This window comes from Alnus glutinosa, chromosome 7 (genome assembly GCF_958979055.1).
Source record: "Alnus glutinosa chromosome 7, dhAlnGlut1.1, whole genome shotgun sequence".
In the NCBI taxonomy this organism is placed as follows: domain Eukaryota; kingdom Viridiplantae; phylum Streptophyta; class Magnoliopsida; order Fagales; family Betulaceae; genus Alnus; species Alnus glutinosa.
Window position 1 is genome coordinate 1,169,184 of NC_084892.1, and position 25,941 is coordinate 1,195,124.

At 33.9% G+C, this 25,941-nt stretch overlaps 3 protein-coding genes across 3 annotated transcripts; 1 reads left to right on the forward strand and 2 right to left on the reverse strand.

The window, feature by feature from the left end:
• Positions 1-12,228: 12,228 nt before the first annotated feature.
• On the forward strand, positions 12,229-14,802 carry LOC133872428 (cytokinin dehydrogenase 1-like). Its single transcript, XM_062309932.1, has 5 exons — positions 12,229-13,019; positions 13,319-13,446; positions 13,523-13,783; positions 13,872-14,134; positions 14,228-14,802. Exons 1-5 carry the CDS (start codon positions 12,353-12,355, stop codon positions 14,547-14,549), a joined length of 1,641 nt encoding a protein of 546 aa, XP_062165916.1. The 5' UTR covers positions 12,229-12,352; the 3' UTR covers positions 14,550-14,802.
• A 1-nt stretch (position 14,803) lies between these two features.
• LOC133873266 (uncharacterized) lies at positions 14,804-15,499 on the reverse strand. The gene has a single exon (XM_062310991.1). The coding sequence runs from the start codon at positions 15,444-15,446 to the stop codon at positions 15,069-15,071; it is 378 nt and encodes a 125-aa protein (XP_062166975.1). The 5' UTR covers positions 15,447-15,499; the 3' UTR covers positions 14,804-15,068.
• A 5,725-nt stretch (positions 15,500-21,224) lies between these two features.
• LOC133872345 (nicotinate N-methyltransferase 1) lies at positions 21,225-24,878 on the reverse strand. The gene is made up of 3 exons (XM_062309834.1): positions 24,118-24,878; positions 23,936-24,000; positions 21,225-22,104 (listed from the first exon to the last, which is right to left on the reverse strand). The coding sequence occupies exons 1-3, from the start codon at positions 24,812-24,814 to the stop codon at positions 21,802-21,804; spliced, it is 1,065 nt and encodes a 354-aa protein (XP_062165818.1). The 5' UTR covers positions 24,815-24,878; the 3' UTR covers positions 21,225-21,801.
• Positions 24,879-25,941: the final 1,063 nt, after the last annotated feature.

A 25,941-nucleotide genomic window follows, 5' to 3' on the forward strand; every position in this document is an offset into this window, starting at 1 on the left:
GCAACATGGGGTGTACAAATTTATTTCCCTTTTAAAGGGTTTATGGTTAGAGTTTAGGAGTTTTGTTTTTTTTTATAAAGTGTAAGAAATTGTTTTATTTTTTTTTTAAAAGGGTTTAGGGTTAGGGTTTAGGGTTATAACCCTAATTAGGGTTTTATTTTTTAGAAAGTGTAGGATTATTTCATTTTTTATTTTTAAGGGTTTAGGGTTAGGGTTATGGTTTGTTAGGGTTTAGGGTATTTTTTGTTTTGAAAGTGTAGGATTATTTTATGTAGGGTTTTAGTTTTTTTTTAGAAAGTGTAAGTGTTTTTATTTTTTTTATTCTTTTAAAGGGTTTAGGGTTAGGGTTTGTTAGGGTTTAGGGTTAGGTTTTATTTGTTTCTTTAAAAGTGTAGGATTTTGTTTTTTTATTTTTAAGGGTTTAGTGTTAGGGTTTAAGGTTTAGGGTTAGGGTTTTTTTCCTAGAAAGTGTAGGAATTTTTTTTTTTCGGTTTAGGGTTAGGGTATTTTTTTAGAAAGTGTAGGTTATTTTTTTTTTTAAGGTTTAGGGTTTAGGAGTTAGGGTTTAAGGTTTAGGGTTAGGGTTTTTTTCCTAGAAAGTGTAGGATTTTTTTTTAGGGTTTAGGGTTAGGGTATTTTTTTTAGAAAGTGTAGGTTATTTTTTTTTTAGGGTTTAGGGTTTAGGATTTAGGGTTTGTTAGGGTTTAGGGTTTAGGGTTTAGAGTTTACGGTTAGGGTTTGTTAGGGTCTAGGGTCTAGGGTTAGGGTTTAGGGTTTTAGGTTTTTTTTTTTTAAGCGATTAGGGTTTAGGGTTTAGGGTTTATGGTTTAGGGTTTAGGGTTTGTTAGGGTCTAGGGTTAGAGTTTAGGGTTTTAGGTTTTTTTTTTTTTTTTAAGCGATTAGGGTTTAGGGTTTATGGTTTAGGGTTTAGGGTTTGTTAGGGTCTAGGGTTTAGGGTTTTAGGTTTTTTTTTTTTTAAGCGATTAGGGTTTAGGGTTTTAGGTAATTTTTTTTTTTTTTAAGGGTTTAGGGTTTAGGATTTAGGGTTTTTTTTTTTTTAAGCGATTAGGGTTTAGGGTTTAGGGTTTTAGGGTTTATGGTTTAGGGTTTAGAGTTTACGGTTAGGGTTTGTTAGGGTCTAGGGTCTAGGGTTAGGGTTTAGGGTTTTAGGTTTTTTTTTTTTTAAGGGTTTAGGGTTTAGGATTTAGGGTTTTATTTTGTTTTAAAGCGATTAGGGTTTAGGGTTTAGGGTTTGTTACGGTTTAGGGTTTAGGGTTAAGAGTTTTTTTTAAGAAAGTGTAGGAATCTTTTTTTGTAAGGATTTAGGATTAGGGTTTAGGGTTTTCGTTTTTTTTTTCGAAAGTGTAGTAAGTTTTTATTTTTTTTAAAGGGTTTAGGGTTTTATTTTATTTTTTTTATAAGAGTTTAGGGTTTGTTAGGGTTTAGGGTTTAGCAGTTTAGGTTTTTTTTAGAAAGTGTAGGAATTTTTTTTAGGGTTTAGGGTTTAGGGTTTAGGGTAAGGGTTTTTTTTTAGAACGTATATGATTTAAAGTTTATTTAAGGGTTTATTATTGTGTTGGTTTTATGGTTATGATTTTAGGATATAAAGTTTATATATGCATATGAGAGAAATTTTAGTTTTTTTTTTTTTGAGTTTTTTTATCCGAAGATACCAAATTCTTCTTATAAATCTGTAGTCTCTTCACATGAATAGTTAACGTTAAAAATGGAAGATAAAAAACAAATTTGTCGCAATTGATGATTTATGACGTTTGTTTTAAGGTTTTTTTTACGAATATGATTGTAAATGGTGGACAGTGGAATATTTGTTTTTTGGTTTTTTTTTTTTCCCGAAAATACCACAATTTATATATATTAGTAGCACAATTTATTTTCCCCACAATTTATATATATTCATAGCACAATATGTTGATTATAATTTTGTATTTTAATTTTACTTTGCCATTATTGCTCACGATCATATTTTTATAAAATTAAAATGATAGCGGATATTTTTTTCTTTTTGCCACTTCATAAAAATACCAAAATTCACAATAGCACATTAAATTCATAGTAGCACACTAAAATATATCTCAAATATCCTCACATCAAGAGTTTTTTTAAAAAAAAAATTAAATATAATCACCAATAAATTCCATATTTCCATATTCCATATTTTCCATATTTCCACGAACTAGACAATGATTCAGTAATAAAAAATCAGTAATAAAAAATCTACAAGTATATATTCCATATTTCCACAAACTAGACAATGAAAAAAATTAGACAAATATCACAAAAAAAATTAATAAAATATACAAACTTATAGCAAAAAATTCAAAACAAAAATAAAAATAACTCACAGTGATTTTTGTAGTGCAAGCTTGTACGTGTACCTGGAATTTTTGACAGAAAAAAAATAAATAAATAAATAAAGCTGAAAATGTTAGAACATGCACTGTAAACCGAGAGAGAGAGAGAGAGAGAGAGAGAGAGAGAGAGAGAGAGAGAGAGAGAGAGAGAGATTGAGAAGATGAGTGAGAGTGAGAGGAAGTGGAGGGAATACCGGTCCGGACGCGAGGGCTGTGGTGGGCGGGGGACAGTGGCGAGAGCTGAGAGAGAGAGAGAGCTAGAGAGAGAGAGAGAGCCGGTATCGGACAGTACTGGCCGGAACGGGAGGTGAGAGAGCTAGGGAGAGCGAGAGAGAGGGAGGGTCGCCGGCAGAGAGGCACCGGAATGGGCTGTCGCCGGCCAGCTGAGCTCGACGGAGAGAGAGAGAGAGAGAGAGAGAGAGAGAGAGAGAGAGATAGAGTGAGAGAGAGTAAATTAACGTAAGAAATGGGTAGCTTCCTCTGGAAGCTACCCATTTCTTTTATATAAATTAAATATAAAATTTAAAATTTAAAATATAAAATATATTTAAAAAAGTATATAATTTGAATAATATATAATTTAAATATAATATATAATATTATAATTTATCCTCCGATTGGCCAGGTGGCGCGCGGGAGAATTCCCGCGCAGTACCTGGCCAATCAATTGGACACGTGTACGTAGTACACGTGCCCAATTGGGGACGTGTATGTAAATACACGTCTCCAAATGTCATTTTTTTTTATATATTATATATATATATTTAATATATTATATATATTTTATATAAACCCATGCAACCCAGAACGTGTATGCACTGCATGTACTGCATGTACACATTGCTAAACCCTAAGACCTAAAACTAAAACATAAACTATAAATTAAAACTAAATATAAACCCTAAATTTAAATCATGACACTAAGTATAAGTATATATACTATACTACCCTAACCCTAAGTATATGTACTATATATTATTTTGAATTTTAAAATGGCGGCGCGCGGGAGACGTGTAATTAAAATACACGTCCTCCATTGTAGAAATTGTATGTAATTAAAAAAAAATAATTATATATATATATAATTTAACAACGTAAAAAATTGTTAGGGTTTAGGGTTTTAGTTTCTTAGGGTTTAGGGTTTAAGGTTAGGATTTTTGTTTTTAGTGTTAGGAATTTTTTTTTTAGAAAGTCTAGGATATTTTTGTTTAAGGGTTTATGGTTTAGGGTTTAAGGTTAGGATTTTAGTTTATAGTGTTAGGGTTTTTTTTTTAGAAAGTGTAGGTTTTTTTTTTCTTAGGGTTTAGGGTTTAGGGTTCGTTATGGTTTAAGGTTAGGGTTTGGTTTTAGAAATTGTAGGATTTTTTTTTTTTTTTTTTTTTTTTTTTTTTTTTTTTTAAGGATCTAGGATTAGGGTTTAGGGTTTAGGGTTTTACTTTCTTAGGAAAAAAATTTTAACAAAGTGTAGGATATTTTTGTTTAAGGGTTTAGGGTTTAAGGTTAGGAATTTTGTTTCAGTGTTAGGGTTTCTTAATTTAGAAAGTGTAGGGTAATTATTTTTTTAGGGTATAGGGTTTAAGGTTTAAGGTTAGGAATTTTGTTTTTAGTGTTAGAGTTTCTTTTTTTAGAAAGTGTAGGATATTTTTGTTTAAGGGTTTAGGGTTTAGGGTTTAAGGTTAGGAATTTTGTTTTAGTGTTAGGGTTTCTTTTTTTAGAAAGTGTAGGATATTTTGTTTTTTTAGGGTATAGGGTTTAAGGTTTAAGGTTAGGAATTTTGTTTTTAGTGTTAGGGTTTCTTTTTTTAGAAAGTGTACGATATTTTTGGGGTTTAGGGTTTAGGGTTTAAGGTTAGGACTTTTGTTTTTAGGGTTTAGGGTTAGGGTTTTTAGGGTTTGAAAGTGTAGGAATTTTTTATTTTTTAGGGTTTAGGATTTAAGGTTTGGGGTTTAGGGTAAGGGTTTTTTTTTAAGAACGTGTAGGATTCAGAGTTTATTTAAGGGTTTATTATTGTGTTGGTTTTATGATTATGATTTTAGGATATAAAGTTTTGGGATACAGTTTTTGTTTTGTTTTAAGAGTTGAATGTTCTTTATTTAAAAAACAAAAACAAATACGGGTTTAGGGTATTTCTTCTTTTTATAAAAAGGGTTTATTGTTCCGTGTTTAGGGTTAGGGTGTTAGGGGATTTTTTTTAAAAAAATGGTTTAGGGTTAGGGTTAGGGTTTTTGTTTTGTTATAGGGTTTGGGCACGTGTACTGAGTACACGTGTCCAATCCGGGACGTGTATTTAAATACACGTCCCGAAATGTATTTGCATGCCTTAAAAAAATATATATATATATATATATATATATATATATATATATATATATATATATATATATATATATATATATATATATATATATATATATGTATGTATTTATATAATTTAACCACATAAAAAAAAATACAAACCCATGCAGCCTGAAATGTATATACCGTACATATAGCTAAATAAAAAATAAAAACTAAAACCTAACCATAAAATTAAACTCTAACCCTAAGTGCATAGACTATATATAGCTATAAACTACAATCCTAATTAATGGTACGTATTGTATATAGTCATAAACCCTAACCCTAATCCTCGTGATTTAATATATATATTTAAAAGTATACAATAATAACACATGAAAAATATATTGACATTATTATTCATAAAATGTAAAATCAATTAAATCATAACCCATAGCTTTAAGTGTATATATTATATATACCTATACAACATAAAACCCTAACCCTAAGTGTATATACTATATATAGCGATAAACCTTAACCCTAAGTATATACTATATATAGCTATAAACCCTAACCCTAAGTGTATATACTATATATAGCGATAAACCCTAACCCTAAGTATGTATACTATATATAGCTATAAATCATAAGTTTAAGTGTATATACTATATATATTGGTTTTATTTAATTTTGAACTGCTCATGATTTAATATATATATATATATATATATATATATATATATATATATATATATATATATATATATATATATATATATATATATATATATATATATATATATATTTAAAAGTGTACAATAATGAAACGTGAAAAATATATTGACATTATTATTCATTAAACGTAAAATCAATTAAATTATAATTCATAGCCCTAAGTGTATATATTATATATACCTATAAACCCTAAAACTCAAACCGTAAGTGTATATACTATATATATCGATAAACCATAATCCTAAGTATATATATTATATATATATAGGTATAAACCCTAGCCCTAAGTGTATATACTATATATAGTTATAAACCCTAACCCTAAGGGTATGTACTATATATAGCCATAAACCCTAAATGTATGTACTATATGAGGGACTAAACTATAAGTATTTAATTCATTATGTAGCGCAGAACTCTAAAAATAATTGCATTTACTATATATAGCCATAAATAAAAAGGTTACTGTATATAATTTCTAAACCGTTTACATGCATGCATATCTATATATATAGTATTAATTATAGGTTTTTTAACTTTGTTATGTTTAAATTTTTTTTTTTTTTTTTTTTGTTTCTAAACGTAGATGGTGTACAAAACTGAACCCTAATTTGAACTATTTGGTTTAATTAGATATATAGCACCAAATTTGGTTAATTATGTATATAGTACAATATAGTATACTATATATATATAAATAAAGAACCTAAAAAGTATAAATTTCAAATATAAAATTTACATATAGCATATAGTTTTCAAACTTAATTTTATGTGTATAAGTTATGTACACCGTATTTTCAAAGATTTGTATGATTAATAAGATAATGAGTTTAATTTTTTTTTTTTATTTTAAAAAATTAATACAACACAGATTTTTTTTTTTAATGTTTATTTTGGCAAAAAATACCAATTTGCCACGGGTAAAAATACACGTGTCCAAGTGGACACGCGTATGAAAGACACGTGTCCAATTGGACACGTGTCTTATTACACGTGTCCATTTGGACACGAGTATAAAATTCTCGTGTCGAACTGGACACGTGTCTTATTACACGTGTCCATTTGGACACGAGTATAAAATACTCGTGTCCACTTGGACACGTGTATTTTTACACGTGTCCAGTTCGTCAAGAGTATTTTATACTCGTGTCCAAATGGACACGTGTAATAAGACACGTGTCCAATTGGACACGTGTCTTTCATACGCGTGTCCATTTTTTACGCTTGCACAATTTGACACGTGTCATTTGTGACACGTGTCAAATTTGACGCGTGTCTACAGTAACGGGTACTGTAGACACGTGTCAAACTGCAGCGATTTTTGTAGTGATGACCCACTTCCCACTGTTTTTTTTTCTTATTTTCTTTCACCACTCCTAATCTTTTGTTTTTTTTCTTCAAAAAAAAAAACAAAAAAACTTTTGTTTCTTGGTTATATCATTCTTTACTTTTTTTGATATTTGATATTTTATACTTACTATTAAATGTCGTTGATTTTAATCGGTCATTGTTATGAGTTCGGATCGCTTATCATAATTGTGCCACTGATTTTAATACACAATTAACTAAATCTTAATTACAATCGACTATCTTACAAGAAAGATAAAATAGATTAACTATATTATCTATTGAGAATAATATATTAACAAAACTTGAACATAAAAATTTAATTAATAATTTTACATCTTTCGATGATAATTTTAGAATTAAATTTTAATATTCAATATAAAAATTTATTTATAATAATATTTTAAATTAAAAATGCATCATTTAACTTTTTGCCTTTTTCTTTGATTTGTTCCTTAATACACACCACTCGGTTTTGTAACAAGATTCCCGCCATTTAAGTGAAATGAAAATGAGTTATTTTAGGATCAAGATTTAATGTTGGTATATGCTAACGATGTAGATAATGCCATATAATTATATTTATAACATGTCATTATCTACTTCGTTAAAGACAACAACATTAAATCTTGATCCTTGTCCACCAATGTCACTATCCATTTTCATCTTCCATCATGCTCATTAATTGCATTTTCGCCTACTTTAGTTTTGAAAAATTATTTTATTATTTTATTATTTTATTATTTTATAGTGTGCGTTGGAAAAGATTTGTAAAAGGTTGTCTTCTCTGTGTACTTGATTATAGAAGGGAGAAAGGAGAAAGGGGGGGGGGGGGGGGGGAATTGAGATGAGAATTTTGACAAAATTCTTACAAAATGAAAAGGAAACATTGTTTTACAATAGAATATAATTACTTAAACCCACTAAAATTAATGTTATATACCACTCTAATATCTCACTTTTATCTTGTAATGCTGATGTGGCAAGGTCTAGTAACCATTATATATATATATTGAGAAATGATCCTTACACTCATTTCTCACAACAGCCCCACAACAAGCTGACGTGGCTGGTAATATTTTATTACTTTTTTACAAAAAGAAAAGAAAAGAAAACAAAAAAAATAATAAAATATTACCAGCCACGTCAGCTTGTTGTGGGGCTGTTGTGAGAAATGAGTGTAAGGATCATTTCTCATATATATTTGTTAATAAGGGTTGATCTAAAGGCTACTACACCCTAGCACGTTAACATAGTAGGGTAAAAATGAGATATTGGTATGATATATAACATTATTTTTATATTACAAATATCTTATTCTACTAAGAGATGTATATTCATGAATTACATGTTAAGACACTTTTCCTTTTGCCTCGAGTAATTTCAAGAATTCAAATTTCGGAGTTATAAGGACAGGACTTAAAACGAAGAAAATACATTTTACGGTTCATTTAAAATTGAGATGTGCTATATATCCTCCTAATGTCTTTTTTATTTTTTTTTTATTTTTTTTTATTTTCTTACTTTTGAAAATCAACGTTAGATCTGCAGGACCCCATGAAAAACCTACAGATCCAATAATAATTTTAAAAAATAAGAGGAGAAGAAAATGATTGAAGAATGAAATGAATCATTTCTTTTTAAATGACATGACAACATATATATATATATATATATATATATATATATATATATATATATATATATATATATATATATATATATTTATAAAAGCTTTTAAATACCTTTTCCTTGAAATCTAAATTTTAAGAGTGAGTTAGATTTGTATCAAAATGAAACCCTAATTTTATTTTATTTTAAGAACCTATTTCAAGGCATGTACAATAAATTAAAAGAGTTTTGTTCTTCTTAAACTCTTTTTCTTTTTCACGGCCTTCTATAATTTATAAAACAATAAAAAATATTAGACATATAACTTTTTTACAACTCGTTGACACGGATGAATATCATCTAACTCTTGGATAAGACTGGATCCAAAAGCTTATTAGGTGGAGTTACACTTATGGCCAAAAATTGCCAAGCAATTTGTACGTATCTGACCCCAATAATTGAGACAATGTCACGATGCACATGATTAAGAGAGACAAAAAAATATCAGAAAGAAACGACCAAACTTTTACAGTAATATTATGAAATATATATTACATAGGCATAAACTTTACAATACATGACGGAACTAAGAATTTAGAGTTAACTTTACTTACCAAAAAAAAAAAAAAGAGAATTTAGAGTGAACTTAACTCTAAGGGGCTGGATTGCATTAAAAAAAAATTAAGAGAGCCATCATAATAAGATTAAAATAAAGAAACCCTAAATATGCTAAAAAAAATAAATTAAAACCTTTCTTCTTCTTTTTTTTGAAAGGGTCTGAACTGTCAAATTAATCGAGTTTGAGTCAACCCAAATTAGCCCATTTAATAAATGGGTAAATCCGCCGGTCAACGCACTTAACCCATAAGTGACCCGCATAATCCATATAAATTAAATTAGATTTTTTTTACAAGTAAAAATCAAAACTCTAAAAGGCTAAAATTCATAACTTCATATAATTAAAATTCTTTTTCTTTCATTTTAATTCATATACATGTTCAAATCTCATACGAGACGTATTTAGATCAATCCAACACAATATATTTATTAAATGGGTTATGTAGGTCAAGTCTTATTTAAATAAGTCATGGCAATATTGAAAAGTTTGACTCGTTTAACCAAATGGGTCAAATTCGAATTGATTAATTAGTCAATCAAACCCGAATTACCGGTCCTAAGAGAAGCCATGGCTGCTCCCTGTCCCCCCTTAGCTCTGTCCCTAGTAATATAAGTGCGTTTGGCCCACGATTTCTCAAGCCAAACACGTGTTTTCATAGCTAACAAACTTTTCAATATCTCTAGCTTCGATATGATGGATTTGTTGTGGATTCACATTAGAGACAAATATAAAATAAAAATAAATAAACAATGCTGAAACAGAAAGAGCTGCTGAATGAAAATGGGTGTTTTCTGGTCACCCAACTAGAAAAGCAAAAGGGGTGATAATTTGCAGCATAGTAGCTTGTTAGGCACAAAATGCAGTGCAAGAACATGCATCAAAAGGGGAATCATTTAAGGGATGCCCCACTGTTGGGATCTAAGACTCCAAGGCCAATCTAGTTCTTAGCTTTAATACCTAAACACCTTTTTGTGTTTCCACCATTCAAACTGTCTATACCTTTTTCCATTTTCCACTTCCACTTCCACTCCTTCCTTTACCATTCTTCTCCTACAGAGATCCAAGAACACCCCCCCCCCCCCCCCCCCCAGGGACCCCCACTTTCCCATTACCAGCAATGGATACTACTTCGAAGTGGAGACACTTATTTGACTCATGGATGCACAAAGCTCGATGTTTATTGGGTAAAACAGCAACAACAGGGTAACAAGGAACCAAAAAAGACTCTTTTTCTCACTTGGTGAAAAAAGAAGCAGATTGAATGGAATTTCATAGCTTTAGCTTTTTCAGGTCAAAAGCCACCAACCAAGCAAGCTGTTATCTCAAAGGACCTTTTCTGCAGTATAAGATTATAAAGGTCCTCTAAAGAAAGTACACAGACCTTCGCTTAATGGAATAGATGACAGGGTTTGTACCTCGGAGTCAAGGTCATGACAGTTCCCCTCCTCCACCCGGCAGCCCCCCACTTCTTCCATCCCCAACCTTATGGGGTTCACGTGCTTCAGGACCCACACCTAATATCATAATGTAAACGTCAACATGAGAACACAATCAGTCACATTTTAAAAGGTAAAAATATCAACTCCGTCACAAAGATTTACCTTTAATTTACATCACATCTTTCTAAGAATTTCAGCCAAAATAAATGCCCATCGAATCAAAGTTACCAACTTCACTCTTAAGTAGTGCTCATATAGGTTTGGAGAAAATTCTTTCGATCAAGTTAAATTAACTCATATTTATCCTTAAAGCATATGATTTTCACGTACATTTTAAAAAATGCAAGCAAGAATCACGTGCCGTAAAGATAAATGTCCGTTTATTGGAAGAATTCTCTACATCACAAAGATTTACCTTTAATTTACATCACATCAATCTAAGAATATCAGCCAAAATAAATGCCCATCGAATCAAAGTTACCAACTACACTCTTAAGTAGTGCTCATATAGGTTGGAGAAAATTCTTTCGATCAAGTCTAATAAACTCATATTTATCCTTAGAGCATATGATTTTCACGTGTATTTTAAAAAATGCAAGCAAAAATCACATACCATAAAGATAAATGTCCGTTTATTGGAAGAATTCTCTCCAAAACAGTTTTTTTTTTTTTTTTTAAAAAAAGCTTCATCATTCTCTATTTATATATTGACCGAAGCTGGTAATTAGTTGATACACGCCAAAAAGGACAAAAAGTTTTTGAGGGAATTAAAAAGGAGCACCAATTTACTACTAGTAGAAAGATTTCGGGAGGTTCTTAACAGAGTTGATAACTGTTGGGAATAATCTAACTCCAAGTTGAATTGGGGTAGTAGTCTCAATACGGGTCCAATAAGGACTCTTTGAAAAATTTGGTCAACTGTCCAACTCCCTGTTGAATAGAAATTAGACTTCAGAACAAATCAAACTCCAAGCCCCCCTAATTTAAGTGGAGATAGTAAACCTAATTCAAGTTTGACTCCACCTCTTTACCTATAAATAGGCTCATACCCCAGGTATAAACGACAGACTAATTATTTTATGCATTGAACATACTTTTTTCTCATAAGCTAATTTGGGCATTGGAACGAGACTCCCGGAAGGGTCTTTAAATTTTAGTTGTTTTACAGTATTCTTGAAGAGTTTTAATTGTTTTACAATATTCTTAAGGAGCGTGAAAAACAAGCAGCTCACACCTTACTAGAAATTGTCCCAAACTATAACCATGAATCAAATGGTGAATTTCCTTGATACTCGAAGAGGGCAGGCATTTGAGTGTTACTTGAAATTATTGAAGGCAGCTCAAGGAGAGAAACCTAAACCACAAAACATACACTTCCCAAGAACTCCACTGCAGTGGGACCCAATAATCTGTCACACTCGGCTGTAACAGCATGCAACTTAGTAGGGGCCGGCCCCCCGATCACTCCACGATCAGAAAATTGAATCCCATTGCACTAAAACAAATGCAGGCTTGGGCATCTTTTGTGTACTATTCAATGCTTGAAATAGCAATGCCAGGCTCCAGAAATGGCAAGAAATAAAGTAGAAAATGTGGTTCTAACGAAACTGAGCAGAAAGTGGCATTGAGACGTGAAATCTTCACTTTCATCACATCGCTTTGGAACACAAAAAAGCGAACCAAAAAGAAAAAAAATCCAAAAAACGCACAGACGTACGAATACAACATGGAATACGGTCTAATGTCTATATACAGCGTCATCACTGAATGTGTGTTTGACTATGCCGCCCAAAACCTCCCCTTTAAATTCTTTTCTCTGCCTTTCATTTCCTTAGCCTTTTCCCCACCTCTCCTTTTGCCTTGCCTCACCAAAGAGAGCAATCCTCTCTCTCTCTCTCTCTCTCTCTCTCTCTCTCTCTCTCTCTCTCTCAGCATATCCTCAGAAAAATATGAAGTTACCACCTTTGAGCTTCCTCAAGCAAAATAATGCATACCTCAAGATTATTATGATTTTATTCTTGAGCTGTACAACTGATAGAACCAATCTTTGTTCAAACCACTCTTTTGCCACCCCAACGGCTCCACAACGCTTAAACTCTACCAATACTTTGTCATCATTGGAAACACTTGGTCTAGATGGGTACTTCAGTTTTGATTATATGAACAATCACCATGCCGCCAAGGACTTTGGCAACATGTATCATTTCCTCCCATCAGCAGTCCTACATCCAAAATCAGTGCCTGATATTTCCGCCACGATAAGGCATATTTTCGACATGGGCTCTGCTTCAGAGCTAACAGTTGCTGCTAGAGGCCATGGTCACTCCATCCAGGGTCAAGCTCAAGCCCATCAGGGCATAGTTATTAACATGGAATCACTTCAGGGACTAGAAATGCAAGTTCACAGTGGGGAGATGCCTTATGTGGACGTTTCAGGTGGTAAGTTGTGGATAAATATTCTGCATGAGACTCTTAAAAATGGGCTAGCACCAAAATCTTGGACAGATTACCTTCATCTCACTGTTGGGGGCACTCTATCAAATGCTGGAATCAGCGGCCAGGCATTCCACCATGGACCCCAGATCAATAACGTCCACCAGCTGGAGGTTGTCACAGGTATGTTTACGCAAAATTTGGCTCGTTCACAGATCACTACTAAGGGACATAGCACTGCATTTCACTGAAAGGTCAAGGGTACTCTAGTAAGTTCAGTATTTTGATTCTTGTTGAAAATTGACAATAATATCCCTTCACAGTCCACACACAATAATGAGATGCTTTCAGTCATCAACTTTTAAACCAACCACTAGAAGAGAAATATGCCCTTAAGTAAAGAAGAATAATAACTTGCCGCCAGTTTGAAATATCATAACCATGAAAGGCACAACTAATATAGACTGAGATTTTGAGTGCAGGAAAGGGAGAAGTGGTTACCTGCTCGGAGAAGCAAAATGCTGATCTCTTCTATGCTGTTCTTGGTGGGCTTGGACAATTTGGCATCATCACCCAAGCTAGAATTTCTCTTGAACCAGCACCAAAGATGGTAAGAATGCATCCATTTTCTGAGAACTACTCTATAAAGGCACATTTTTTATAACCAAATCATCTACCCTGGACAGGTGAAATGGATTAGAGTGCTCTACTCGGAATTCTCCATATTTTCCCATGATCAAGAGCACTTGATATCATCTGAGAATTCATTTGACTACATCGAAGGGTTCGTAATAATAAATAGAACTGGCCTTCTTAATAACTGGAGATCTTCGTTCAGTCCTAAGGATCCACTTCAAGCCAATCAATTCAATTCTGATGGAAGAACTCTGTTCTGTCTTGAAATGGTCAAATACTTCAACCCAGATGAGACTAAAACTATGAATCAGGTGAGACTAAGAAATTGTACCTTAGATAAATATGTACACTGTGTGCACTTAGCCAAAATTGGCTTTTAACCTTTGTATTCATATGCAGAGCGTCCAGAACTTATTGTCACAATTGAGTTATATTCCATCCACACTCTTCCAGTCAGAAGTTTCTTATTTGGAATTTCTGGATAGAGTACACGTGTCTGAGAAAAAACTGCAAGCAAAAGGTTTATGGGAAGTTCCTCATCCGTGGCTGAATCTTCTCATCCCCAAGAGCAGAATTTCTGAGTTTGCTGAGGAGGTCTTTGGTAACATTCTTACAGACACAAGCAACGGTCCTATCCTCATCTACCCAGTCAACCAATCCAAGTACTTACTTAATAACTCTAATTATTCTAATTATTTATAGCAAACTCAGATTTCATAATCTCAACCTGAATTTCCCCTATTTATGTGTTGTAGGTGGAACAATAGAACATCTTTAGTTACCCCAGATGAAGATGTTTTCTATCTAGTGGCATTCTTATCCTCTGCAATGCCATCTTCCACAGGAAGAGATGGCTTAGAACACATTTTAATTCAAAACAAAAGGATTCTAGACTTCTGTGCCATAGCCCAACTTGGAATGAAGCAATATCTGCCCCAATACAATACACGAGAAGAGTGGCAAGCTCACTTTGGCTCTCAGTGGGAAATATTTGTACAGAGGAAATCAGCCTATGACCCTTTGGCAATTCTTGCTCCTGGACAGAGGATCTTCCAAAAGGCAATACGCATCTCATAATGCATTGACGTTGGCCTCACAAATGAGCCACATCGTACAGAAAGGGCCTCAAAAAGTAAATTATGACAAGTTATCGTATACGTTTTTGGCTTTCAATAACAATTGTACGCATAACAAGAAGGATGTGGGCCATTTGAAACCTTTGTTGGGAACTCTGGTAGGAAATTAAAAATGTAAAGAGAGCATCGCACTATGAAATAGATGTAACTCTGGTAGGAAATTAAAAAATGCAAGGAGAACATTGCACTATGAAATAGATGTAACCCATCAGCCTCACAGAGGAAGAGTTTAAGCATATGCTGCATATTAAACAGAGTATAGTAATGTCATATTGGTTCCTCATACAGATGACATCTCTTCCACGAAAATAACAGTGCGCGCTAAAAGGAAGATAAAGTGTCTCCTTAAAATTAACCCAGATCATGAACCAACATGTGGTTAACATACCTCAATATCTTATAAGCAAGTACTATGAGAAAAGTCAAGTGCAACAACTTGAGGGTGGTGGTGACAACAAAACTATTCTGCTTCTGTAGCTTCTGTCCAGCCAAGACCCGGTCTGCATATATCCCCCTGTGGTTCTTCATAGTCTCGGGCATCACGGATAGTAGCTTCAAAGTCAGTAGAATCGCTAGCAACGGGAAGAAAGCTACTTATATCATCCCTTGCTCCAAAGCCTCCAGCCCGTATAACATCATCAGTTGTAATGCAGGCCTCCATTTTAACTTCCCAAGAAGCCTCCATCTCTTTGGGAGGTGCATCTCTCAGAACAAGTTCTCCAACTTTCCAATCAGCCATGTCAACTTGTGCAGGATTCACTGGAGGACTTAAAACCGGATCTAGAACATCTTTGCCATCCATCTCACTCCGATTGGATTGAGATACTTCACTCCCCATAATGTTCTCATTCTCATCTGCGCACACAAACAACTTCAATTTGCCAATAAAAAATACCAGCATGTGCTTGAAAGTAATTCTATTCACAAAGAAAAGAAATGGGAACCACCAAACATACTTTATTCCACTAAACAGATATGGTCAGAAATAAGGTTTAAATTCAGTAGACTTCAGCGTCTATGGAAGTAGGATTACAATGTCATAAGTCTATAAACATATTAAACCAAAACATCTGATAGGGCCATGCTTTGACATCAATTCTAGCATAAGTAATAGTAGCTTGTTAGATTTAAAAGCAGTTCGGGTCTCTAAACAAACTGTGCACATAACATTTTCATTAGAAAGAGTTTCAGGCAAAGAAGAGTGATTGGTAAAGTTAGATGTTAATATTCATCTTAAAACTTTGAATTATGTGTAAAAGCAGTTATAGTTTTACTAGTCCAACTATGATAAGAAAGAAAACAATAACATTAACGCCTGAACTGTGCCAAAAATGGTACATGGAAACTTAAAAGTGAAATCCTAGGATTCCAAGTTTTGGTTATTTTCCCTTTCAATAGATGTCTTCTACTTCTGTAACCAAATTTTCAATTTTGTAATCTCACCTTTCTTTAAGTCAGTTGTTTCTCATGTTCACTCTGCTAGAATTCATTCCACAATAATTTCTTATATTTAACTTATAAATCAAGCACTCTCTATCATACATTTGTAACATTTCTTCAATTCATACTATGGCAATATTACTTAAAATTAAAAATAAAAGTCTATTTCTGTTCTATTTTCAGATTCAAGAGGGGTTTTGAGTTGGATAAATATTTTTGACATCATAATTTCCATATGTTGGTCTTACTAGCTTGTCTACAAATTTTAAAAGCTCCTTTAACATAAAGTTACCACCAAAAAAAGTTTAACCACAAATTTTTGTTAAACATTAGATCTTTTCTTGAAATTGAAGTATACTTAGGTTTTCCAAAAAGAATGGAAAAGAAAGGCAAAAGCAACTTTATTATGATTTCATGTTTTTCCATCTCACTTTATATAGAAGCTGTCATTAATGAGTTGGCTTCAATTATAAGAGCAATCTCAACGGTAATCACTAAATGGTTATCAACTTTTGGTCCATCTTTCGAATTAAATAAAACGCATATCCACTTCACTCATCATGCAATGAGGTTGTCTTTCTTCACAACATTGAGACCCCCTTAATGAGTTAATGTCTCTCTTATCGTGACAATTAAGCATGCCGTTGGTGAATGAGTCACCACATAAAAAGGTTTGTTACAATTCTTTCAAATACATTCAACTCATATGGCTTTAGACTGACTAAAATGACAATTATGAAGAGCAATGACTAAAATCTAGACTTAAGGGCAAAGAATTTTTAGCTCAAGTGCTTGTAAAAGTCAAGCACAAGATTTAAGGTACACTGATGCCTCATGAAGGACATACATAATCAAATGCTTTAAAGACAAAGCACAATGGGCATGCTAAGTATATGATCTTTTACTGATGCACTAAATTATCCAAACATAAATATTTAACAGAACCAGCAAACCTTTGGCTCATTTGCTTCTGGCCGCCACAGCTGTGCCAAGGCATGGCTTCATCTTGGGATGGCAATTTGACAGTAACTTTTAAGTATAGACAAGCTACAGGAGTATGGAATGATTTCAGATGGTAAATGTATTTTTGTGATGAAAACCTTGCAGATCCGGAGCACTTTTTTTCAAGATTGTTTGTCAAACAAGGATAACAATATAAGTGCAGAGAACATGACTGACAAGGAGGAAAGTTGAGGAATGGGATGCTGAATTAAGTTGAGATATTAAAAATACTGCTCCAAATTATTTTAAGCCTAATATGGTGAGATCAAATAATTTGTAGTTGGTGGAATCAAATGGCACATTTTCAATAAGAAGTGCTCAGGAAGGCATTCAGTCTCGTGTCCCTATCATCAACTGGTATAGAATTGTTAGGCATAAAAAAGTTATTTCCCATCCTGCTATAGTTCTTTTCGTTATATATTTGGGGTAGATTGAATACTCAAAACAAGTTTCATTTCTATGGTTGTGTCTTTTGAGGGCAAAACATTGAAGATCTCAACTACATTTTTATCTCCTCTCCCTGGTCCAAGAGAATATAACATTTCCTATTTTAAAAAAATTTAATGTTGCTTCTTTGTTACTTAAGTCCGTCTTTTTTTTTTTACGAAAATAGACTGTCACACGTGAGTTTTTAAGAGCAATTCTTCTCAAACTATTCCTTAATAAAATCATTTAAAAGAAATAAAAACAAAACAAAACAAAAAAAGCATAAAAAACAATAATAATTTGGGGCCGACCTGAGGTAGTTTAGCCACCCCATGAGCCATGGGGCTGGTTTGCCACCCCATGTGGCCAAATGGGGGTGGCCGTATCTTATCCGAAAATTTCATCATCCTCCAAGTAATCGTAACCAATAATTTCTTTGTCATTGCATATACATGTTAAAGTAATGCTGCTTTTATGGGAGTTTATTATTTTCTTGGGTTGGTATCGAGCTAGCTAGGCTTGTTCTCCTCATCGTTCTTCCTCAATAGTTGAAATATATACGGCAGAAAAATATTCTGATCGAACGTATCTCTTGTGATCACTACATTGTGGATGATAAAGACCTTTTTTTGCCGTCGTTGAGTTCATACTTTATTAAATCTAAAGTCACCATCTTACATTTTAAAAAAATGTAAATGAGACATCTCTTCTTTGTCACTTTCGTACGTAGAGGGTGTTATAGATTAGTTGATTAATTACTAGTTAATTCCTTGGAGGTAGGTCATTGCTCAAGAACTGAAAAGGGATCTTTGGACGGATACATAGGCTCTGTTTGCTAATGGCTTGTAATCAAAATGGTATTAACCTCGATAACTATGAGAGAATTATAGGAAAGGCCGGGCGGGAATGTCGATATATTATTATAAACAAGAATGTAGTCACTAAAGCATAAGCATCACCATCTTAATTAATTTATTTATTTACATGCCACTGTAAGAACTATAATTACAGGAGTATTTATTCACTACCAAAAAAGATCACCTTTTCTTGACGGTTTTTTTGAAAACCGTCTAGAATTATAGTTTTTCAGTCGGTTTTATAAAACCGCCTAGAAATTAATTTTTAGACCTTTTTTTTTTTTTTTTTTTTTTTTTTAAACCGTCTCTAAATTTAGAGACGGTTTTAATGAAACCATCTATATTTTAATTTCCAAAAAGTTTTATTTTAACCGTCTATAAATTTACAGACGATTTTAAAAAAACCGTCTAGAAAATAAAATTCAGATAAATTTAGAGACGGTTTTTTTGAACACGTCTGCTAACATTTTTTTTCGTTTTCTTTTCCCGTTTCTTTCTTTTTAAAACAAAACCATCGATGGAATTTTCAAAACAAAACCCATGGCTTTTCAAAACCATGGATTTCTCTCGTTCTTCTTCCTCTCTGCGGACGGCGATTGAAGACTGGTGACTGGATCTGGACTGTGGGAGGGATCGGGATGACGGGAACGAGACGACGGCTTGGCTGACCTTGAAGCTGCCCTGGCTTGACGACGGGAACGGGATGACTTCTCTCTCTCTCTCTCTCCCTCTCGTTTGACAGATCCAGCTAGATCCGGCCGAAACCCACACTCGGCCAGATCCCTGGCCGGGATATAGAGAGATCCGGGCGTCGGATCTTTTTTTTTTTTTTTGGGTAAGTGAAATTGTTAGGGTGTGGATTATGATGATTTTTGGGTTTGATTTGTGAAGGATTTGTGAACATTTTCGGGTTTGATGTGTATGTCGGATACTTGATGGTTTTGAGAAAAAGAACAAGAAGGATTTTTGTGCAGAAAGCTCAGTGTGGGTTTGCGAAGGATTTTTCTGTCCTCAGTGTTTCGATAGAAAAGATGGGTGCCGGAGGAAGAAGAGGTGGCGGGGGGTCGAAGAAAAAGCAGGTTTCTTGGTCGGCGGTGGGGTCTCTGTCGATCGGCGTTGTTTCGTGTTTCTGGGTTTCGGTGGGGGGTTTGGTGTGGCTGAAAGGCTGGATTGTGGATGGTGGTAATTGGAGCTGATTTTTTATGGATAAAAATAAAAATAATAATTATTATTATATTAAAAAATAATGATAATTATAATTAAAAAATTATATATTTTTAAAAAATAACAAATTCTGGACAGTTTTGGACAAAACCGTTCAGAATTTTTCTGGACGGTTTGGGCAAAATCGTCTATAATTACGGATAGTTTTGCTCAAACCGTCTATAAATTTATTTAGCGACATTATATTCTAGACGGTTTTAAACCGTCTAGAAAAAACCGTCTGAAATTGATTCCATACGATTTTTCTGCATTTTTGAACGGTTTAAAACCGTCCAAAATTTGTTCTTTTTATTTTTTTTTTGTAGTGATTTATTTACATCTCTTAGTACAAATTATAATGATCAAAATGTTTACAACATAATCAAGGAACAAATTAATATCTTTGAACTGAGCTGCATTAAGGCTTAATAGTTGTTGCATCTCTTGCTGAAGTCATGCCATGGAAACTGCAAATATATATAGACATGTAAACTTAAGATGAGAACATAACAAGTGAAAATACTGGATTAGAAAAGAAAAATAAACAAATATAACTTGAATAAACAAACAGTATTAATGATTGATATTAAAATGTTAGAGAATGCAATATTCTTACCAGCTAATTCTTCATTTTTTTAGCAGTAGAACCCTCGGCATATGAGCAATCTTGGACCGGTCTTCCTCGATCTTTGCATTTCCTAATCAATTCAGATTTCAGGGCAGTATTGAATCAGCAATATTTCTCTTAGTGCAGTGAGACGATCCATCCCTTCCGGAAAAGATGACAACTTGGGAGCAACTGATAATCTCAAGCGTGTGAAGCGACTTTAGACTTGGCAGCCACTCCGGAAAGGCCGTGAGGTTCTTACAAGTTGAAATATGCAGGTACTGTAAAGTACTGTTACCAGATCCTTAGAGCCATTGCGGTAAAACCTCAAGCTTTGGTAAATTAATTAATTATAAATCTTCAATTTTCTGAAGGCTAAACTTGAAATCCCAATTGTCTTCCAACTCTAGATTTTGACTATTAGTTAGGCATTTATTAAATTCACGATCCTTTGGGAAAAGAGAATAGAAGACAAAGCATTGCTTCAAGTTTTCCGCCATTAAAGCGAGGAAAGTGCAATTTAATTGATGACTATTATTTTAGCCGAGGGTCGATGTGGATTGTTCGTGAGCTTAGACCCGTGCGGCTCACGGCACGATTCTCCCCATTCAATGAACCTTGACTTGCTTCTCTCAATTGTTGGAAGACAATTAGAACAATTCTGCGAGTCCCTCCATTACTTGCTGCTGGCCAGTTCACAGGGATGGCAGTGAAGCGATTGAGGTTTTGGGCCCCTATTATGGAGGATTGCATGCGGACAACTGGACAAGAGAGCAAGGATTTTTTTTATTTTTTATTTTTTTTTTAAAAAAACAAACTACATTGAGGGAGCCATGACTCTTAAGGGTGTCAAATCCGGATAGTCAGCAATTTATTGTTCAGAGTGCAAGCAATTTAAATAATAAATGTCAAAAAGTCTTTATGGAGCCCACCCACCTAAGCAGATGGGCAGACATTCCAAAACTTGATTGCATAGGTAGGCCTCATATTAACTCTTTCATATTTACTGTCTGAATTAGTATCATTTCAAAGAACAAAATTGTTGAGGATTACTATCAAAGGTTGTTATGCAAGATGAAAATTGGGAAAGGATATTAAGATACATTTATTAATGCTTGGTAGGGTTCTTATAGAAAAGTAATACAAGCGATAAGGACTCTCTCACAGGTAATTGTGAGAGATCACTTATAGGACTCACCTGACCAAATGCTTGGTAGGGCTATTATAGAAAAGTAATACAAGAGACCTAGTAACCCTAATTTGAGTTTTTGTTTTTATTGGTAGGGGTTACACAAAGTAATTTGTAACACTCCGGTCCCATATTAGAAAGATGAGTAGCCCACATGAAGTAGGTGATTTATAAAGATAATCATAAGTGATAGTCCCACATTTCATAGTTATTAGGTAAAACTGGGCTTTATAAAAAAATTTAGAAAAACTCTAAATTAACTAGTCCTTTTGAGGTGATAGCGCAGATGTGACTAGCGTTTTTTTTCCTACAATTCCTTATGAAGCCTAGTTTCACCTAATAACTAGATAATGTGGGACTTAACACTCATGACTACCTTTATAAATCACTCACTCTATGTGGACTACTCATTTTCTCAATATGGAACCGGAATGTTACATAATTATTAACTCAGATCTCCTTCATGCATTCACTTTCGGAATTCTAAAACCGAAAAGAAATCATGGTCAATATAGAATGCCCGGAAATGGGGGAAACCAGCCAAGTGACCAAGCTGCCGGTATTCTTCTTCAGTCCTGTGCTTACCCTTTGCCCTATAGATCGTCATGACAAAGATGTCTCCTTCTAAGAGGGCACGAGTCCTATGGCTGTCATCAGACTGCTCCGGTAGCACAGGCTCACAGGCAATCATTTTCCCTCCAACTGGGAGTGCCTTGTAACAATTCTCCAGGATCAACTTCACTTCATCATCTGTCCATGTCGTCAAGATCCACTGCCAAATTAATTACACGGTAGAAGATGATAAGCTTTCAAGTACATGTGGTCGAAAAGTGACAGCCAACGTTGTTACAAGGCTACAAGCTAGCTAGGTATAAGTGAGCTAAACAATTTGCTGTGCGCTTGTAAAACTTTGTTAAAGCTTTAAATTTTCCTTTTTTTCTTTTGTTTTCTCTTTTCAAAAGCGGAAAATATAAACAAACAATTTAAAACAAGAAACACTCAAATATTTTAGGTCAAAATACTTAAAAATAAAATAAAAACTTAAATACCTTTTTGTCCCTTGTGGTTTAAAAACTTTATTTTTTGTTTCGTCAGCTTCATTTTTTCATAGGTGGTATTTGTGCTATAGGAAAAGACAAAGATAATACTTCCGTCCATTTTTCCATCTAAAACTAACGGATTTTCACGTCAACGACACGTGATACTATTAAAATTGCGACACGTGGCCCCCTACTTTTTAAAAAAATAAAAAATAAAAAAAATTAATTTTTCACCCTTTAGGGTGGCCAAGCCATTCCCAGGTCAAATGGGGGTGGCTCAACCACCCCTTTGGCCAAAATGGGGGTGGCTCCACCCCCATTTTGGCCAAAGGGGTGGTTGACATACCCCTACAATTTTTTATTTTTTATTTTTTATTTTAAAAAAAAAAACTAAAAATAAAATATATTTATATACATATATATAATATGAGGGCTACATATCGCAATTTTAATGGTGACATGTGTCGCTGACGTGGAAATCAGTCAATTTTAGACAGATGTACTATCTTCATCTTTTCCCGTAACACAGGTACTACTTATAAAAAAAATGAAAACTGAAAAGGCAAAAAATAAAATTTTTAAACTACAAAAGTGTGTAAGGTATTTAACTCTAAAATAAAATAAAAATCTCCAACTTAATAGATAGACCCATGATAAACACAGAAGAATCAATTCATGACACTTTCCTACTCTGTCCTATTTTTAATTGATTTCCCATATTGAACGGAAGTCTCATGCATCACTTTAACCTAATTATTATAATTATTATAATAAGATAATAAGTAATGATTCACTATTATCAAAAGATACAAGTTTTCAACACTTTATCTATGTGATAAGGTGATCTCTCACTTTACTCATTTTATTGAGTAATGATTTACTATCATATAAAAATACTACTTTTTCCCACCTTATCACATAAGACAATGCGGTAAAAAGTGGTATCTTTGGGTGGTGGTGAATTATTACTCTATTTAATTTTAAAACTCAAAAAATAGTGGGGAAGTCACCTTACCACATAGGCAAAGGAATAAAAAGTGATATCCATATGTGGTGGTGAATTATTTCTTTAAGATAATTCCAACTTTTGTTTTTTTTTTTTTTTTTTTTTGGAACAATAAGATAATTCTTGGTGAGCGAGAGTGTGTGGTGGTTGGAGGTTGCACAACAGTCAACAACGCCAAGTCCTCTAAATTTAATTATCAAGAAGATGAATGGCCAATTAAAATTTTTGACAATTTTAAATTATATAGTCTGAAATATATATATATATATATATAATCCCAATTTTTTTTTCTTTAAAATTTAATTTTTAAATAATATGTCACAATCTTATATAATTTATTATTTTTAAAAATGTCATCATCGATCTTATGAAATAATGACACATAATTTAAAAATCACTTTGGGGATAAAAATTTGAAAAGTAAAATATTTTCTATATATAATTGAAAGATCATTACATATAAACTAGATAGAAGGAGTAGATAAGCTTTGTAGAGAAAAAAATTAAAAATAAATAAATAAATAAATAAAATAGAGAGAGTTTTTACAAATAGACACCTTCATGAAGATAGCATCAGCAGTAGGAATTGACTCGAACATGTCGCCGCCAACGTGGGTCACTCCTGCCAAAAGAAGCAACGGTAAAAGGTGTTTTTTATTTTTGAAAATATATTTTGATATAAAATATAAATAAATAAATAATAGTTTGGGAGATAATAGACGGTAATTTGAAAGATTACGAGGAATCTGAGGCGCTTTGGCCACGACCTCCGGTAAATCGAAGTTGATCCCTTCACGTACGTTAGGATGCTTCCGTAGGATCATCCGCAGGCAATCCCCTGCACTCCCGCCCACATCGACCAGTCTTTGCACTCCTTGGAACCCATCGTAGCCGTCCAACATCGCCTTCACGAATGGAACGGATACTCCCGACATGGCCTGCTGCATCAGGCCGTTCATCTCGGGCCTCTTCCCGTAGTACCCGTACGCCGGCTCACCATTAGCCTTCACGAATGGCTCGCAGGCGGGGTCCACCACGGCCTCGTAGACCAGCGGCCACGCTGCCATGAGTGCGTCCTGGTGGTGCTGGAGGACGTAGGGCGCGTGCGACAGGCCCTCGGCGTCGGTGACGAGCGTTTGGCCGATCTCGGTGAGGGAGTACTTCCTCTCAGGGTGGGTGCCGGCGGGGGTAAGGTGCTCCTGGAACACGCCGTAGCTGGTGAGCATGCGGAGGATGCGCTGGAGGTTCTCGGGATCGCCGGAGGGGAGGACACGCCCGAGGATCTGGGAGGCGGAGAGTGGGGAGTTGGAACCGCCTTGCCAGATGGCTTCCGGGATGTTGAGGCGGACGATGGCGTTGAGAGACATGGGCACGCTGATCATGTTGGCCAGCTCCATCATGGCCAGCCGTGCTCTGTTCCTGCTGTCGTCCTCCATGCTCTCTCACTTTGTCTTCTTTTCCTCTCTCTCTCTGTTCAGAACCACGTGCAAACTGCTCCTTCTAGCAACTCTTATTTATGAGCACATGGTGAGACTTACTATCTGGTGGGATTTATTTAATGGTCTTCCTCCACGTGTCTATAATTCTGTATAATATATTTATGATTTTCACTTCATGTTTTTATAATGCTGTATAACATATATAACTGTTGTGTAAAAACATTTTTCTTTATTATTTAATAAAGAATGCGGGGGACTTGGGGGACTTAAAGAGGATGACGCCGAACAATAGTTTATCTGTACTTTTATTTAAAATAGAAAATCGAAAGCTATATTTTTTAGTTAGCTAATAATTTTTTAAATGCATTCCACGTGTAATTATATATGATTATTTTTCTTTTATTTCCTTTTTTTCAAACATATACTTGCTCCTAAAGAAAATGAATAAAGAAAGAGAAAAAAAAATCATAAAAAAAACTTATGCATTCATTTTCCATGCTTTTTTACATTTGGGTAATTACTATAAATGAAATGCGAAATACATTTGGTTTAGAAAATTGGATGAAGATGCTTTTCTAGGGGTTTTGTTAGTCATTTTATATAAAAATTCAAAATGCATAAATTATTATGAATGCTCTAACTAGAGCTTTCCTATACTTTCTTGACACAATCAATGTATTCTTTAGATTATAATATTAAGTTAACATTTTGATGATGGCTTGTCCCACATCAACCAAGGAGCGGCAGTTGGATGAGTTTTAGCTTCACACTGTCTTTTTTTAGTTAGCAATTGTTTAAATGAAGTACATTTGTGAGTTTCGCTTATGACTTAATTAATTCTCTTCTATTTAGCTTTGATAGTGTTGTTTCTTTCCCTTACTCAAATCCCTTGATTTGCTTAAGAAAATGAAATGGGGGCTTGTCCCACATTCGCCAAGGAGCGAGAGTCAAATGGATTTGTAAACTCCACAAGATCTTTTTATAGTTAGCAATTGCTTGGATGAAGTACCTTTGTAAGTCTCACTTAGGACTCATTCTCTCATATTTAGCTTTGATAGTGTCGTTTCTTCCCCTTATGAACATATCTGAACTCCGCAGTTAAGCATGCTTCTGCGAGAGTAGTA

What these genes read in the sequence shown, in the direction of transcription:
- LOC133872345 (XM_062309834.1), bottom strand. Translation starts at nt 24,814, where the DNA reads ATGGAGGACGACAGCAGGAACAGAGCACGGCTGGCCATGATGGAGCTG. An exon ending in CAAAGCGCCTCAGATTCCTC is followed by an intron (nt 24,001 to 24,117) that starts GTAATCTTTCAA and finishes TTCTTTTGGCAG; the next exon opens with GAGTGACCCACGTTGGCGGC. An exon ending in CTGATGCTATCTTCATGAAG is followed by an intron (nt 22,105 to 23,935) that starts GTGTCTATTTGT and finishes TTAATTTGGCAG; the next exon opens with TGGATCTTGACGACATGGAC.
- LOC133873266 (XM_062310991.1), bottom strand. Translation starts at nt 15,446, where the DNA reads ATGGGGAGTGAAGTATCTCAATCCAATCGGAGTGAGATGGATGGCAAA.
- LOC133872428 (XM_062309932.1), top strand. Translation starts at nt 12,353, where the DNA reads ATGAAGTTACCACCTTTGAGCTTCCTCAAGCAAAATAATGCATACCTC. An exon ending in TTGAACCAGCACCAAAGATG is followed by an intron (nt 13,447 to 13,522) that starts GTAAGAATGCAT and finishes TACCCTGGACAG; the next exon opens with GTGAAATGGATTAGAGTGCT. An exon ending in AGACTAAAACTATGAATCAG is followed by an intron (nt 13,784 to 13,871) that starts GTGAGACTAAGA and finishes ATTCATATGCAG; the next exon opens with AGCGTCCAGAACTTATTGTC.